A 16,550-nucleotide genomic window follows, 5' to 3' on the forward strand; every position below is an offset into this window, starting at 1 on the left:
TTCTCTCTCCAGGTTGGCTGTATAAAGAGATTCGGGGCAGCAGTCGTGGGAATCTTAAGCTGAAGAAGCGCTGGTTTGTGCTGACTCACAATTCTGTGGATTATTATAAAAGCTCAGAGAGAAATGCACTTAAACTGGGCTCTTTAGTGCTCAACAGCCTCTGCTCCGTGACCGTTCCTGATGAGAGAGTCTTCAGAGAGACTGGTCAGCACACACATATAAACAACAACCGACCGACCTTTACATTTTTCTCAGACTCTAACCTATATTTGTTTGTATCTAGGCTACTGGAACGTCAGCGTGTTTGGTCGTAAGCATTCATATCGACTGTATTCTAAGCTGCAGACGGAGGCTAGTCGTTGGGCCAGCGCTGTACAGACTGTCATCGACAGCAAAGCACTCATGGATACACCAACACAGCAACTTATTCAAGACATCAAGGTAACACACACATATGCACATACACTCATGGTTTTGTAACATAAATTACTTGAATCACTGTTGTAATCATTTGATTTCAGGAGAACTGTCTGAATTCGGAGGTGGTGGAGCAGATCTACAAGAGGAACCCAATACTGCGTTACACACACCACCCTCTACATACAGCCCTCCTGCCTTTACCCTATGGAGACGCACAGCAAAGCTGTGAGCAAAACACACGTACGCAGACATACACACACATTCTCAAATGCACCCTAAACTTCATAATCACTTCATATGCATGTTTTTAGCTGACAAAGGGAGAAGTTACGGCACGCTGCAGGCTGAGGCCCTCAAGCTCTTCAATATCCTTCATCAGCTAGAGACCGAGGACAATCCCATCCCTCAGATTCAGGGGCTCCTGCAGACGGCTCATGACCTACGACCCCTAAGAGATGAACTCTTCTGCCAGCTCATCAAACAGACAATACACCACCCAAAGCCTGCTGGCCCCGCCCACATTTGTGGCTGGCGAATCATAGCTTGCATGTGCTGCACATTTAGCCCCGCCTCCAGAAGTATTCTTAAATACCTGAAATTTCACTTAAAAAGGTCAGTGAGAATTTTGTGTGTGTGTATTTGGAGTATTTTGTTCTTACTGATGTAAGGTTAAAAGAGAGAAATTAGATAATATAAGATCATTTCTTGTTTTCTGCACAGTACACTACCACACTTACATTTAAAATATTAATCAAAGAATCCTGAAAAAAAAGAGAGAGAGATCATGGTTTCCATAAAAATATATTATGCAGCAAATCTGTCCTACTATTAAACATTGATAATTAATAAATATTGTATTTTTCATTTAATCTTTATATTTTCTGTAGTTGTTTTTGTGTAAAACTTTTGACAGTCTCATCAAATGATAAGATTTTAAGGATCGACATTAAAATAAAAAAATAATAAAACACTAAAAATGAAAAACAAATATATTTAGACCTCAAGATTATAAATTACAGTATAAAATTAATAATTGATTCACTTAAGATTACATGTAATAGTGTTATTAAATAATTTTATCGTTTTTTAACGATTAACTTTAATTGAGACTTAGATGGCAACAAAGGTACTCAAAAAAATAATAATTTGTGGAAATACACAACTGATGAATGAAAGTTTTCTGATATATTCTGCATCCTAGAGGGCAAGATTTAACCATGTCACAACTGATTAGACTGATTTTCTGCTCAGGACTCGTGAGCTGTACCCAGGCACTGAGATGGAACGGTATGCTGGCTTCTCCCAAGATGCCTTGCGGCACGTTCGTGGACGCGAATACGTTCCTTCACAGGAGGAGCTGAGGGCCATTCTGAGCAGACAGGAAATGACATCGACAGTTTACTGCCACGGTGGCGGGTCCTGCAAAATCACCATTAACTCACACACAACTGCGGGAGAGGTGCGTAAACACATCCACACACATTTACATGTGAGCTGCAGAAGCACGTTACCCTGTACATGTGTGTGTCTGATGGTCTCCAGGTGGTTGAGAAGCTGCTGAAGGGTCTCTCAATGGAGGATTGTAAGAACATGTTTGCTTTGTTTGAACACAATGCCAATACAGACCGAGCCATAGAGAGCAGGACTGTGGTGGCCGACGTCCTCGCTAAATTTGAGAAGTGAGTCTCCATCCCCTACAATTATATACATATATAGAAAAATAATTATAAAGTACTAAATGTATACAGTTAAAACCACAATTGTTGAACCATAGCACACCTAATCTGATGTAAAATGATTTAAAGGTGCTATAAAATGATTTCAAACTTTGCCTTCTAAAACATGAGAGGCAGAAAGTGCTTTCGGATTGGCTTAAAAAAAAGAGTGGGTTGCTCCTCATCGCTGGTGTCATTTCTGTTGGGTACTCTAGAGAGATTTTATGCTTCATATTACACACATATTACACCTCGATTACATTTTATTTGTTTTCTCCCTATTTCCCTCATTCAGGTTGGCAAATAAAGGACAGGAAGGAGAGAGCTGGAAGTTTTATTTCAAGCTCTTCTGTTTCTCAGAGCCTGAGTGCGTTCCTGCTGACAGTGTGGAGTTTGCATTCATGTTTGAGCAGGTTTGATTTCACTTTAATATCTGGCCTCAAATCACATAAAAAAATGGCTTTCGATTAGTTAAAATTGTATTAATTTAATACAGCGGTTCCCAATCCTGGTCCTGGACAGCCCCCAACACTGCACATTTTAGATGTCTCCCATTCAAACACACCTGATTCATCTCATCGTCTCATTAGTGAAGATTTTGAATGTGTGTGTCAGATAAGAGACACCAAAAATATGCAGTGCTGGGGGTTCTCCAGTGCCAGAAATGAATTTAATTAATTATATTAATTGTTTAATCACATTCAAATATACATTGCATTGTGTCAGCTGAAAAAAATGTTTAGTAATTACAAAAAGTGGCTTTAAAAGTCACCAATACTATATTTCTATTTTTGATGCATGTGGATAGGCAAACAAATGCATTTTCTCAATGTTTTCAGAATCTTACATTTATAGCCCATTTTGTTATATGTGTCATGACTGTAAAAAAAATGTATCATGAGTTCCATGCATTCTGTTTTATTCTGTTCATTATACAGAAATACACACTTAAATCGATAGTTCACCCAAAAATCTGACAGTCACCTTCAAGTTTTTCCGAACCTGTATGAGTCTCTTTCTTCTGTTGAGCACAAAAGAAGATATTTTGAAGAAAGCTGGCAACCAAACAGTTCACAGCAGCCATTTACTTCCATAGTATTTAATTCCATACTATGGAAATAAATGGCTACCGTCAAGTGATGAGCCCCTTTTGTGCTCAGCAAAAGAAAGTCATACTCATTTAGGCTTGGAATAACTTCAGGGTGAGTTAATGCAGACAGAATTATATTTTTTTGGGTGAACTACCCTATAAGAATGCATGCACAAAAATGATATCCATTAAAAAATGGATCTAACAGATCTTTAGAGTGATTTCTTTGCTGTCAGTGTTTCACTTATGCAGTTTCAGTGTCTCTTTCTCTCTCTCTCAGGCCCATGAAGCTGTCATTAGAGGTCAGTATCCCGCTCCAGAAGAGACTTTGCAGTTTCTGGCTGCTCTTCGGCTTCAGTATCTGTTGGGAGACTACACTTCCCAGAGTGCCTTGCCTGAGTTGGAGCAAGTGTTCCCTATGGACCGCCTGCGCGCTCGAGTACAGCAATCCGCACGGTGCTTTGCACCTGCTACGCCATCCACAGAAAGAAAGAGAGGTAGTTTTCTGGAAGGCACACTGAGGCGGAGCTTCCGAGGGTCACTGGGGCGACAGCGACAAGGGGAGGGGCCTGCAGCCATAGAGGTGTGGCTGCAAGATGAGAAGGCGGGGCTGAGAAGTTGTTTGGTTGAGAAATGGCGTAAACTGCAGGGGATGGAACAGGACCAAGCCATGAAAAAATACATGAGTCTAGTCAAGGAGTGGCAGGGATATGGATCAACACTGTTTGATGTGGAGGTGAGCACACACACTCACACACACACACACATGATCCATCAGCAAAGCAGTGTCGCTGAACAAGTTCTCTTTGTTCATTAGTGTTTGGACGGTGTGTATCCTGGAGAGCTGTGGTTGGGTGTAAGTCGTAAGGGAGTGTGTGTGTACAAGCGTGGGGAGGCGTGGCCTCTGGAGCTGTTTCCCTACGAGGTCATTCTGTCCTTCGGTGCACCACAGCCAAGCATCTACAAGATCAGCGTGGAGGGACGAGAGCTGCTCTTCAACACCAACATGGTACAAACTTTACATTTTTACTTGCATGCTTCTACATCTAACAACCCTAAATTAATTCAAGATTCAATCGAATCAATCTACACTTCAGTGAGTTTTTAGCTCAGGAATTGCAGCTAAAATCAGTCCATTCATGTATGAATCATTCAGGGTGGCTTGTGAAATAAGTTTAACAGGTTCATTGAAAAACAAATCTGCTCAAAAAATGAATCAGAAAACACTGTCATGTGTCAGAGTGATGGAATGGCAGTTATAACGCATACAAATGCAGTTATGTGTTTCAGAAAATAAAAATGATACAAATACAGTTATATACTAATAATGCTTTGTCAGTGTCTAGCATTTCCCATTAAGAACCACCCATAACACCCAAGAAAACACTCCTCACAGTAACTTCAGAAAATATTAAAAGACAGTCATTGTTTTATTTTATCTATCTGTTTGTTTGGTTATCTTTTGGTCACTATGAAAGGCCTGAATGAATGAAAATGAAAAATGTGTTAAATAAATCAGACATTGACTGAAATCAAATACATAACTGTAACATTTTATTTTAGATAGTTGCAAGAGCAACATTTCTCGCTGTGTTCAGCTTAACTTGAAATAACTATAAAATACAAATAAAATATAAAGACAAATAAATGGCAATAGAAATAAATAAAATATATGTCTATAAAAAATTAAAACATTCATAAAAACTGTAACAGTATATCAATGATACTAAAACAACACTGGATTCCTTTGTGTTTGTCTCTGTAGGTGATGGACATTGCAAAGCTCATGAAGGCATACATCAGTCTAATAGTGAAGAAGCGTTTCAGCACTTGTCAATCCATCAGCAGCCACGGCAGCAACTGGTGATCTCTCACTGCTGACAAACACTTCTCCTAAATGTGCCTTTGAGGTTAAGCCTCATCAACATGGACAGTTTAATTACGAATTCACAAAAAAGTGACCCTTTAATGCTGAGTGCAAAAAACCAAAGACAATATGAGACACTTTCACGACAGACACTATCATGTTCCCACAGACACACATTGAGTTGTTGTGCTTGAAACTGTGCAACACACACGTCTGTTCACTGAGCCCAACATTTTAAGTCCAGTCCAGTTGCATTTCTTTGGAATTCTGCAGGCAGAAAGTCCAGTCCAAAATAACCAGCACTCAAATCCAGTGCCTTTAAAAAAACACACACACACAGAAATATGCACACATATGCCCTTTAAGTCTGTTATATATGTGCAATGTTTATAATGTATGTTATATATTTCTGAGGAGCTGTATATTTTATAAACCTTTTCTGTTGAACTGCAGGATTGTGATAATACTATTGGATTTACTCCCTCTGGTCCTGATATTTTTCTACTGTAAGACTATAAAAACACTAAAACAACAGGAAAATCTTTTTCATTTTGTATCTTTACTGTGCATTTGTTTATAGGCAATAAATATAACAAAATTCAAAGACTCTTACATTCATTCAAATGTTCATTCAAGTTTGCTCTGTGGGGTTTCTCTGACAGAAGACCTTCTCATTTAACACTTTTTACATCTCTGGGACATCTGAATGAATCTTTTGTAGGCTATGCTAATCAGCTAGCACGAACGCTGGAAGGCTGTAATCAGAAGTCAAGTTTCAAGAACAGAATCGCAATGTGTCCAGATGGAATGCATGAACTTTTTAGTATTTCTGTAATGATTAGCATTTTCAGTGTAGACTTGAGCTGCTTAGGAAGATTTTTAATGTGCTTATGATGTTAAAAATATTTGTAATTATTTCACTCCTAACATTTTATATTACATTTATATAGTCTTCGATAGCTTCTGAAATCGCTCCTCCAGGGCTTGGTATCTTAAGGGCACAATGGTTAAAATGCTTACCAGCATCATAATATCTAACCACCAACTCCATTTCTTCATGAATTTTGTATGAGTCTAGACTAATAGTCCAAAGTCAGTTCGTTTTTTGCTGGAATATACGCATAATGAGATGTAGGGAGCGCTTAAGCATTGAGAGATGACAGTGTGTAAGATCTTTCTGAGGGTCATTTAAAATCTGGTGGGAATAGAATAAATTGACATGGATGCTTACAACAGAATCCATTACAGCAAAAGTTATTGTTTGTTAAACTTTTACAATCCTTCTGGGTTTCTCCACTAGCTCCTTGGCATAAATCTCTGAAGTCTTTTGTTTTTAATGTAGAGTAGTACAGGAGCTGTGTGGTTTTCTGATTGTATGCAGAAAATTTATATCCAACTTTTTTCTTTTTCTCTGCATTTTATGGAAGTCCAAAAAGGTAATTGCAACTCACAATTTTTTTAAAAAAGAGTTTTTATCTCACAATTCAGTTTTTTTTTTTTTTTTTTTGCAGAATTGCAAAATATAAACTGAGAATTGTAATAAATCGCAATTCTGAGAACAAAAGTCTGAACTGGGAGATGTAAATTTGTAACTTGAGAATATCAGAATTGTGACATGTTGAAATACCTTTAAATTGTTTTAATTCTAATTTGAATTCGGGGTTTGTCTCGCAGTTCTGAACTGTGAGACAAAAAGTCGCGATTACCATTTTTATTTTTTATTCCATCACGGAAACAGGTTTCTATAGTATTTCCTCTGCTTTAGCTTGTTTCCTTTTATAATAAACCTGCCATGATATGTCAATATTTTTGGCTCTATGACAAATTGCTTATGCTCTTGTGCATTGTAAGTCTCTTGGGATAAAAGTGTCTGCTTAGATGCATAAACCTAAATCATTAGTAATATATATATATATATATATATATATATATATTTTAATCATTTTCTCTATTACTTTTGCTACCCCTTTGTAAATTTTCTAAACTACTTGTGAATTCAATATTTTCAGCCACATTGTCATTATCGGCGCTCATTTTTTTTGAGTGGATATGCATTCATTCATTTATTTATTTTTACCATGCTGAATAAGAAAAGGGTAACAGCTGCTTCATAACCAATTTGAAAATACCATGCAGCTGCCACAAGGGCAAAATGTAACGATTGCACACATATGTCTGAGTATGAGATAGTGGAAACGCGTCTAAATGTGAAAAAGCCTGTAACTGTGGTACCTGTACATTATGGTAGGTGAAGCATAATGAACCGAAGCGGTGATAAGCTTTAGTTTATAAGTACTAAAATTATTATAAACCTGAACATAAAAACAGTTGGTTTAAAACAAACATTCATTCGTCTAACAGCAGTAATACATTTTGTGTGCATTATAAGTCTGTGTATGGAGAACTTTGCAGTCTTACTTTGATGCTCAAAGGCTGATCCAGAACTTCAGGCTGGAAACATCTGTGCAGTTTGCAATACAACATCATTCTGTATTTAATTCAGTTTGCGTATCTTCTAAAGTGCTTTTCTAGTAAGGCCCCTCCCAACATTTAGGCTCCTCCCACTAGTTAGCCACTCCCACAAAGGATGTTCGATTGGTCCCTGAATGAGTTTAATTTGGTGTTAAACTGATGTGACCCTAACGCCTTGCTCCTGCGGGGAGAGGTCAGAGGTCACGTTCAGGCACATGGAGAGGAAGCGAAGGGGGCATCGAGGAGATGACTCCAGTCGGGTGGTTTGTGAGTGTGTGTTGGAGACTGTATGTGTGTGTGTGAGAGGCAGCCACAGGTTATGGTGCAGGCTGTGTGTGTTCTCCAGGTCTCGGCTTTTATCATAATTCTGGACATCCCAGAAGAGATTAACAGCTCGCCAGCGCAACAGCACATTGTACACAGCACCACCTTCATGAACAATCAGACCTGAAACACAAGTGTATTATTTGCACATGTCAACACACTTTTAGTAGTGCCGGGGTATTGGAATAGGGTTCATGATTCAACTAGCCTCGATTACGATTTAAATTCAATTTGTTAATGATTTGTTTCTTTGTATGCATATAGTAGAATACATTTTTCTTAAGGTAAAAAATCTATCCAACCCTTTCAGTTGGTACATTATTATAATTATTAAAGGTTAAAATTAACAACAGTTTAAATTACTTTTTGGATATGATAATCAACACTATTTACAAATATTAAAAATGGGCAATTGAACATAAGGCAATTTTTATATTTAATGATATAATTACATTTCTGTTTCATAAATGAAAAATGTACTCCAATTACATTGAAGAAATATAAGCATTTAAACTAAATGCCGTCACAAAAAACAAACATACATTAAATATCATTAACAGGTTAAGTACAAATATAAAAAAATATAATATAATGCATTTATTTTTCAAAAGCTCTCTATAGAGTTTTTTTCCCCTTAACAATCAAACTTTGGACATAAAAGGCTTCTCTGAGGTAAATGTAACGTAAACGTAACATTACGTGACACTGTTTAATAGCTATCGAGCTATGAATATAAAATATGTTTTTTTCTGAGGTAAATGTAATGTTATGTGACATTATGATACATTTCAGTAAGTTTTTTCTTAAACATACCTGCTACAAATACATTTTAATACCATTTAACACATCAGCTGAAAGCAGTATAGACAACCCTGATAGCACACGTTTATTTGACGTCTGCATTTACATCTGCAAGACGTTTCTTTTTGAGTATTTGCTCATCTGCAAGATCATGGGATTTAAGAATCCATATCAGTTCATTGAAATGAAGATTGATTAAAATCATTTAATTGATATTGTCGACCCAGCCCTACTTTACAGGGTATTTTAAGATTTGTCAGGCATAGTTAAATTGACATCTACCCACAAAATATGCATATTAGCTTGAGAAAATTGCGTTGTATATGGACTAATGTGGTTTTAGTGCATAAATGTGTCTCACCGATACACACAAGGTCCATGACTGCATACATGCCGTAACAGATCTGGAACAGGATGTCACTGCGTTGCCATAGTGCCTCTGGGCTCAGTGCTGACCACAGCAGCCATGATACACTGGCCAACAGGAAGATGCCGCCCAGCAACACTGCAATAACCTGAACCTTCTCCACCAGAGTCATGGTGACAGTCTGCCACTGGTTAAACATACAAAAACGGTCACCAATTCGTGCCCCAGACTGAGACTAAACACTACAGTACACAACAACACTTCAAACGAACAGATTTGAAAACACCTGCCATCATACTCTTTGTAAGTGGTCACAGAGAAAAACATTAAATGACTGAGTAAAAAATGTTTAATTTAAAATCCAGTCACCATTGGTGAGTCTAAAACAACAACAAACAAAGCACAAGCTGTGGTGTCTGATAAGCAAACAAATGACTCTGATCTAGTTCATTTTATTGAGTAAGTCAAAACCAAATTGCCAAACTACAACTATAATGATAACGAAACCTAGTAGCGATGTTATTGGAATCCTTTTAGAATATTTTTTTTCCTGCTGATGAATGATAAAAACATTGACAGCCGTTCAGAAACGATTCACCCGAATTAAAATCTTTAAATTAAAGCAGCAGACAAAACTGCATTGCAAACCTATAATAATACATCATTTTATATGGCGCCTTTAAAAGTTGCTTCCTCAACACTAGATTCTGTTGGACACTAATATAGTTCTCGTTACAGTTATCTTTATCATTTTTGGTGTGAATGGGACTTGAAGTGAAATGATCCGAGCCATGACTGACTCCCTCACTGAATCATGAATCAGGAACCGTTAGTGTGATTTTACAATGCACAATACATTAGACTAAAGTTTTTCATTATTGTTTTTTTAAACAACCATAAATATTCTTAAGAGTAACATATGGCACAAACACAATTTGAATCACTAGAGTGACAGCTTTAAATGGGAACTAAAGCACATCTAAATAACAACTGAGCAATTCTGCAATTTGTAACTATAGTTGGCTCTTAAATGCTTAACTTTTAGAATCATTTTCTTAGTCTAAAGCCCTGACCGATATATCATATATCTCTGTGAGTGGGTTTGTTTACCTGTTGTGGTGGTTTGATATGTATAGGCAGGATGTTGAATCTATAGTTGCAGAGTTCACAGCTCCAGGAGCCCTTCTCACTGATCCACTTGAGCAGACACTGCTGATGAGCATGTCGGACAGATCCGGCACAGCGACACGGGCTCAGCAGCTCCCCCTACAGCCAATCACAACACACACCGACATGTCAATCAGCCAATCAAAAAACAATAAATCAGACAAGAGACAGATTCAGCTGAGCTGATGATTCACTGATGTATGATTGTTTTATTGTACGCCTTTGCAGATGAGTTGAGCGTCGAGGTTGTGGAACAATGGGGCAGATGAGCTGTTTCGTCTAAATGAGGAGAACATTTGGAGTGAATGAAACACTATACACATAGTGACAGAGATTCATCTATGTGAGTGGATGGGAAATGATTCATCTGTGCATTCATGAATAATTTCAGAAACATCCTCATTTAGAACTATAATGAGTCTGAAAGAGTGGAACACATTCACACACACTTACAGACACACAAACACAAGGCGCCTGGAGGAAGTACATTAGCTGCAGGAAGTGAAGAGCATTAGACATGAATGGCGCAGCAGGTATTCTAATGGATCTCACCATCTCTCTCACACACACACACCACACTGTCTGTTTAAAGCATTAAGAATCTTTGAGGTTTCCGATATTCTAATAATTGCATTAATAATGTAGGCATATAATAAATGTTAAAGGTGTTTGCAAGGTTTATATTTCTCAGACTGTCCTAACTGTCCTAGATGGATTTATGAACTGCTTTGACTGACATGGAACCAACATCAGGACAGGACATCCAAATGTAGAATTTGATTACTGGCCTTGCACAAAAAGGACTCTCAGGTTCTCCAATTCTGCTATTTTAACTGAATCATATAGAAATAAAAGATTTGGTGATGCTGCTTTCAGCCATCATACTCCACGCTGCTGGAACAAACTTCTGGAGAGTGTGAGATGTGCAGAAAACATTTAGTTTTAAATGATTTTTTTTTTAGGCTGGCTTTCTTGTAATGTCTCATAACATTGAATTCTTAAATTTTATGATTTTAGTTCTTGTTTTTATATCATTATTTTTCTTTATTCATATCCAACTTTTGTTTTATTAATTTCCTTTTTCTATGTTATAGTTATAGCTTTTGTCTGTCAAAAGCACTCTGAACTGCATTTGTTTGAAAATATATTTTTAATGTGATTGATTGATTGATTAACTAACAGGAAGCTGAAACTGAATTATGAATTTACTGAACTCAAAATTCAACACAGGTTGAAATAAATTTCTGTTCCCCACACACAAAAAAGGAAAACTATATTAGGTACCTTTTTAATTTTTCTATATATAACTATATATATTTAGAATTATAAAATATATAATTATGCAAAATAAATAATTACAGTTGTATAGTCTACATTTTATTGCAATTTAATTGATTTAGTATGTTTACTCTTTCGATGCTTGTGATGTTCCTCCAAAGTTGCTCGGGTAAAAGCATCTGCTAAATGAATAAATGAACTTCAAGACATTCTGATTCGATTGCTGTTTTACCTCAATTCAAATTCAGTCCATGTCCAGTTATTGGATTGGAATGTAAAAGGTTCGGTTCAATTCTGAAAGGCGCACAATCCCGGCAACAACCAAAGACGTCGATGTGACGCATATATTCATAGAACCACAATAAATAACGCAGACAGAACGAATAATCGGCCCGACTTCACCTGCTCGGCTCCTTGAAAGCAGATCCGACAGCCTGGAGTCGGGATGCAGCTCTCGTTGCTGCAACTGGAGCCCACCGTTTCCGTTTTCCTTGCGCTCTGCCCGACGATGTCCTCGGCCGGTGTGTGCGTCCCTGGCCGCGCGCCCCCCTCGCTCTCGATCTCCGTGATCGGATCACCCGCTGTCGGTGTTTGAGCTCCGGGGCCCGACTGCAGGTCATCCTCGCTGAGCTCGCTATCGCTCTTCAGCACCGTTTTGACCTGATACTCTGCGGCGGCGACGGTAACGGTGGCGCCTCCCGGTGGTTCATCCACCGTCTGCACGTGCAACGGACCCGCCTCTGCGTGCTCATCCATGAATGACGGCACTGGGATCAGAATGAAATAGCAAAATTAGGGGTTTGAGCTCTCACGGGCCTCTGTCAGATTTTCCACGGCTCTTCTCTCCTCTGGGACGCATAGGTCTGGCCATAGATCTGCGTCTCAAACCGCTTGCGATCTCAGAAAGGCACTCGCTTCTGTTGAAAGTTGCAGATGTCCAGGATGTGCGGCGCGATGTGCTTGCAGTCTCGTAGAGTGAAAGCAGCTTTTCCCCGGAAGACACATTTCCATCCAGGCGCGGTGCTGAAACACCGAGCAGTGAAGGCACGAAACACGCAATACCACACAGCCAACCTTCACAAAAGAATCAGATGTACCGGTTGAGTGTGTGCGTGTTGAGATAGGGAGTAAAGATGAGTGACGAATCTGTTTCTGACCGGAAAGTCATTTGGGTAACTGCTCTGTGATGGACCCGCGAGCCACCCGCCCCGAGCCACGCGTGCTTTGCGCTTATTGCCCTTTCCGAGATTTACCGTGGTAACCGTAGATTGGATAAAACGCTGGTCATTTGATAGCTGAAATGAAACAACAGCCACACCTATGAAACAAATAAGTAGAAAGACTCTGAAAGTATCTTATGGGGGTATAATAGTCTACAGGTAGCCTATTTTTTTCATGTTCAGGTGGATTTTTAAACATTCAGTAGGCTATTATCAGGAATTGTATTCAATGGCATAATGCTAAACAGCATAAATAGCTATAGCCTAAAATATATTTTGGCATTTGCCTTTAGAGCAGTGACAGAGTTGACAGCAATTGAAAGTGATTTAGACATTAACATTTTATTATTATTATTATTATTATTATTATTATTTATTACAGAAGCAATTGAATTCCAGTAAAGTTCAAGAGTTTACTTATACAAAAAAAAAAAAAAAATTACAAAGGAAAGGAAGTGTAAGGCTGTATTGTTGATATGCTTGATAGCATAAGAAATAAACAATAAATAAATACAAAAGTAAAAAAAAAAAACAACAACAGCATAAGTAACAGTATCGTATTCCTTTGACAGATTCAAGCTTATTATATTTAATTAAGAATATATATATATATATATATATATATATATATATATATATATATATATATATATATATATATATATATATATATATATATATATATATATTCAATGTTGGGGAATAACTCGAATTACATAATTTAATTAGTCTACAAAATAAATGTATGCTACAATATATATATATATATATATATATATATATATATATATATATATATATATATATATATATATATATATAAACTGTGATTGCCAGAACTTTACCGTTAAAAATATGGTAGCAATATTTTAGGTTACACAGACTTACATTTAATTCACAATAAAAAACTGATCTAATGTTCCAATGTACATAAACCAACATACTGAAGTACTAATATCTATTTTGAACCATTATAATGCTCTAATGATCACCAAAAACTGGTGGTGATGAGAAAGTAACATAATTCAAAGCTCATCACTAACAGCTCTTCCACAAGCTGAGAAACACAAACACACACACACATATATATATAAACACCATCATGGTAACACATGATACTGAAATATCATTAGTAAATATCATTATTAGATGAAAGATAAAACCCTTATGCAGGGCTATTCAAATCTTGCCCTGGAGGGACATTGGACTGCAGAGTTTAGCTCCTACTCTAATGAAACACAGTGTTGAGTCCTACTGTAAGGTCACACTGTCTGGCAATAGGCTTCATTCTAAATCGGGTAGCTTGGTAATCCGCAACTTATTTTCAAAGTAACAAACCTTATTATATGTCTTATTATATGTTATATCAATAGTAAAAGAAAAAAAAATGAGCGATAGGAGAGTAGTCTGAATTGGGTTCTAGCATCTCGTGCCAGTTCACACATTGAACTCATTGCGCCAGCCGCGAGCGTTTCCAAGTCAACGGGGATCGCGTCAGCTGGCTCGCTATTCTGCATTTCCAACGTCTCGTGCGTTAGCTCCGCGTTCTGACCCATCTTTCCTGTGCGCTCGCTCATCTGTTCAGATGATGTCCTGTGAAGACAGCGATTGGCTCTTGTCTCAGACCTTCCCCGAGGTGATAGGATGAGTGATTTACACTCAGTAAGTAACCTCTACAGTGAACTTCCTTTCGCTACGTATCGGAATGACAGTAAAGGCTTACATTTGTACCCCCTCAAGGCAGACACACTTTTCGTTGGTGGTTAGAGAGAGAATAAAAAAAAACTGTACGAATAAAACGTTAATTATGTAAAAACCGTTCCTATGTTTATATGTTGTTCTATATTTTACAGTTTAATGGGTTTATTGTGTTTAAAACAATGTAAAATGTTCCCAGTGAAACTATCGTTGTGGGAATATGTAAATGAAGGCGCTGTGATTGGTCAGACTATTGCGTTCAGGTGTTTGCGTCATTTCTGATCTAAGCATTTAATTTAATCTGTGCATGATGTACAGTTTCACTTATTCAACCCTCAAGTTCTGTTGTGATTTGACTGTCTTTTTATTTGTGAATTTCCTGCTACTGTTACTAAATCTGTACCAAGATCCTATAAGTGAAGAGTCCTCTCTTACTTTTCATCAAACAGGACTTCAAAAGTTTAATTTTAGCTTTCCACAGATCTCCATGGGTGCCTTAGTCACATTTACTGGTACAAATACTGTGCTGTTGCCAGATTTAAAGTTCATCAACTGATGTGGTGTTTCTGTCCCACGCAGGCACATGTGTGCAGTGTTTTAGCGTTCCTCGAGGTGCTTATTATTGTCTGGTTCTCGGCTATTAGTTTTATGTTGTGTATTTCTCTCAAGGGTATTAGGTAGGCTTTGGAACATATGCATAACTTGCTTACCACAGTAAAGCCACTGTTTCTCTAATTTATGATGTAGCTTTAAGCATGCCCTATAGACCTTAGGGTAGTTTCAGGTTTTGACCTGAAATAAATAAGGCTGTGAATGACAGAAGTACAGTGCTTTCCGTTGTTTAAAACATGCCACTTGTAATTTGTGATAATTATTCCATAAATTAGTTTGCAGTCCATAATACAGTCTATATCATTGTAAATACTGTAAGTCTGTCCCTCCAGTTTTGGTTTCATCTTTTGTAAAATTTAGTATGGCATCAAGGTCTATAGGTGAGAAAGGAAATAATGTGGTTTGCTGTGGTTTAAATGGATGTTAACTTGTTTGGTAGAACTTTAGTGAACCCATGTCAGAAGATGTTTACCATGTTAACATAGTCTGTGCAACACATTAAGTCATTTTTTGTTTTTGGATTTTGACAACATAACAGCTATCTAAGCAACAGGAAAAGTGGAAATACAAGTCATGAGACAGATGAGAGACACTGAGGTGTTTTGCAGAATGAAAAACAAATTAATCAGAATGTATGAGCTTTATTCAGCAACAATGCTAGCACAAACAAGGAGTTTGGCCATTAATTAAAGACACAACAATCTAGAAATCGAACAATAAAATAAAATAAAAATATAAAATGTGTTTGTGTGTGGGGAGTGGGGGGGGTTGGACTGCATGTGCAGAAAGACAAAGACACAAGATCAGTGCCATCTGAATAGATCTGTAAAGGATAATGTAGGCTATAGATTACATGATAATGATTTTCAGCATCAATGCTTAAATTAAACAATCTTTCAAGCTGATTTAAACATGCATTTTTGTTTATAAAAGATTTGCTCTTTTGATTTGACTACTTTGCTTTCATACCAGCGCTCACCAGCAGGAGGCATCATAACCACTAAACATTTTATAGTGTTGTACAATTCTATAGTAAAAGAATTTCGAACAAAATAAATAATATTATATACTAAATATACAAATAATAATAATATAATTGTATTATATATAACCCTGACATAGGCTAACAAATATAAAATACTTATGAATCTAAAATATTAACATGATAAAACATATTTATAATAGATTATCTTTCCAAATTTGACGCAGAAAGAGCCGATGTGCCCGCCTCATTCACCCGGGGTGTGTTTGACGGCACTGTAGGTCGTTTTCTCTTCACACAGCTGCCGCTTTCCGTTACAGCCGGTGAGCGCGCGCACTGTCGCTCTCCACTGCGTTTGAACGAACACCGAGGTCACGTGAGCGAGACGGCAGCGGCGGGCACGGTGGCACCGCAGTGGATACACAGGCAGCTTTGCTCCTGTGCACCACCACAATCTACGATCAGAAAGAAGCCGAGCGAAACCGAGAAAACGCGACCAGTGATGACGGGTCTCCAGTAACGCGTCTGCTCGCTGTC

At 37.6% G+C, this 16,550-nt stretch overlaps 2 protein-coding genes across 3 annotated transcripts in view; one reads left to right on the plus strand and one right to left on the minus strand.

The window, feature by feature from the left end:
- LOC113045053 (unconventional myosin-X-like) overlaps positions 1 to 5,696 on the plus strand; it is a 39,869-nt gene extending 34,173 nt beyond the window's left edge. Inside the window, exons 32-41 of one of the 2 annotated variants that reach the window (XM_026205178.1) lie at positions 13 to 204; positions 284 to 441; positions 522 to 660; positions 732 to 1,032; positions 1,672 to 1,879; positions 1,963 to 2,099; positions 2,431 to 2,548; positions 3,506 to 3,961; positions 4,043 to 4,234; positions 4,991 to 5,696. In XM_026205178.1, coding sequence (XP_026060963.1) covers positions 13 to 204; positions 284 to 441; positions 522 to 660; positions 732 to 1,032; positions 1,672 to 1,879; positions 1,963 to 2,099; positions 2,431 to 2,548; positions 3,506 to 3,961; positions 4,043 to 4,234; positions 4,991 to 5,092 — 2,003 coding nt within the window. In that variant the 3' untranslated portion in view covers positions 5,093 to 5,696. The remainder of the gene's footprint in view (positions 1 to 12; positions 205 to 283; positions 442 to 521; positions 661 to 731; positions 1,033 to 1,671; positions 1,880 to 1,962; positions 2,100 to 2,430; positions 2,549 to 3,505; positions 3,962 to 4,042; positions 4,235 to 4,990) is intronic. The other variant, XM_026205179.1, reaches the window with a different exon arrangement.
- Positions 5,697 to 6,580: 884 nt separating this feature from the next.
- LOC113045054 (E3 ubiquitin-protein ligase MARCH11-like) lies at positions 6,581 to 12,998 on the minus strand. Its single transcript, XM_026205180.1, has 4 exons — positions 11,904 to 12,998; positions 10,167 to 10,322; positions 9,051 to 9,243; positions 6,581 to 8,011 (listed from the first exon to the last, which is right to left on the minus strand). Exons 1-4 carry the CDS (start codon positions 12,255 to 12,257, stop codon positions 7,716 to 7,718), a joined length of 999 nt encoding a protein of 332 aa, XP_026060965.1. The 5' UTR covers positions 12,258 to 12,998; the 3' UTR covers positions 6,581 to 7,715.
- Between the last annotated feature and the right edge of the window lie 3,552 nt (positions 12,999 to 16,550).

Source organism: Carassius auratus, chromosome 27 (assembly GCF_003368295.1).
Source record: "Carassius auratus strain Wakin chromosome 27, ASM336829v1, whole genome shotgun sequence".
Lineage (NCBI taxonomy): Eukaryota > Metazoa > Chordata > Actinopteri > Cypriniformes > Cyprinidae > Carassius > Carassius auratus.

Bases quoted from the DNA above. Each gene is read 5' to 3' on its own strand.
- LOC113045054 (XM_026205180.1), bottom strand. From the start codon at position 12,257: ATGGATGAGCACGCAGAGGCGGGTCCGTTGCACGTGCAGACGGTGGAT. The intron at 9,244-10,166 runs GTAAACAAACCC...ATGTTTAACCAG, and splicing joins ATATCAAACCACCACAACAG to TGGCAGACTGTCACCATGAC. The intron at 8,012-9,050 runs GTGAGACACATT...CTTGTGTTTCAG, and splicing joins CATGGACCTTGTGTGTATCG to GTCTGATTGTTCATGAAGGT.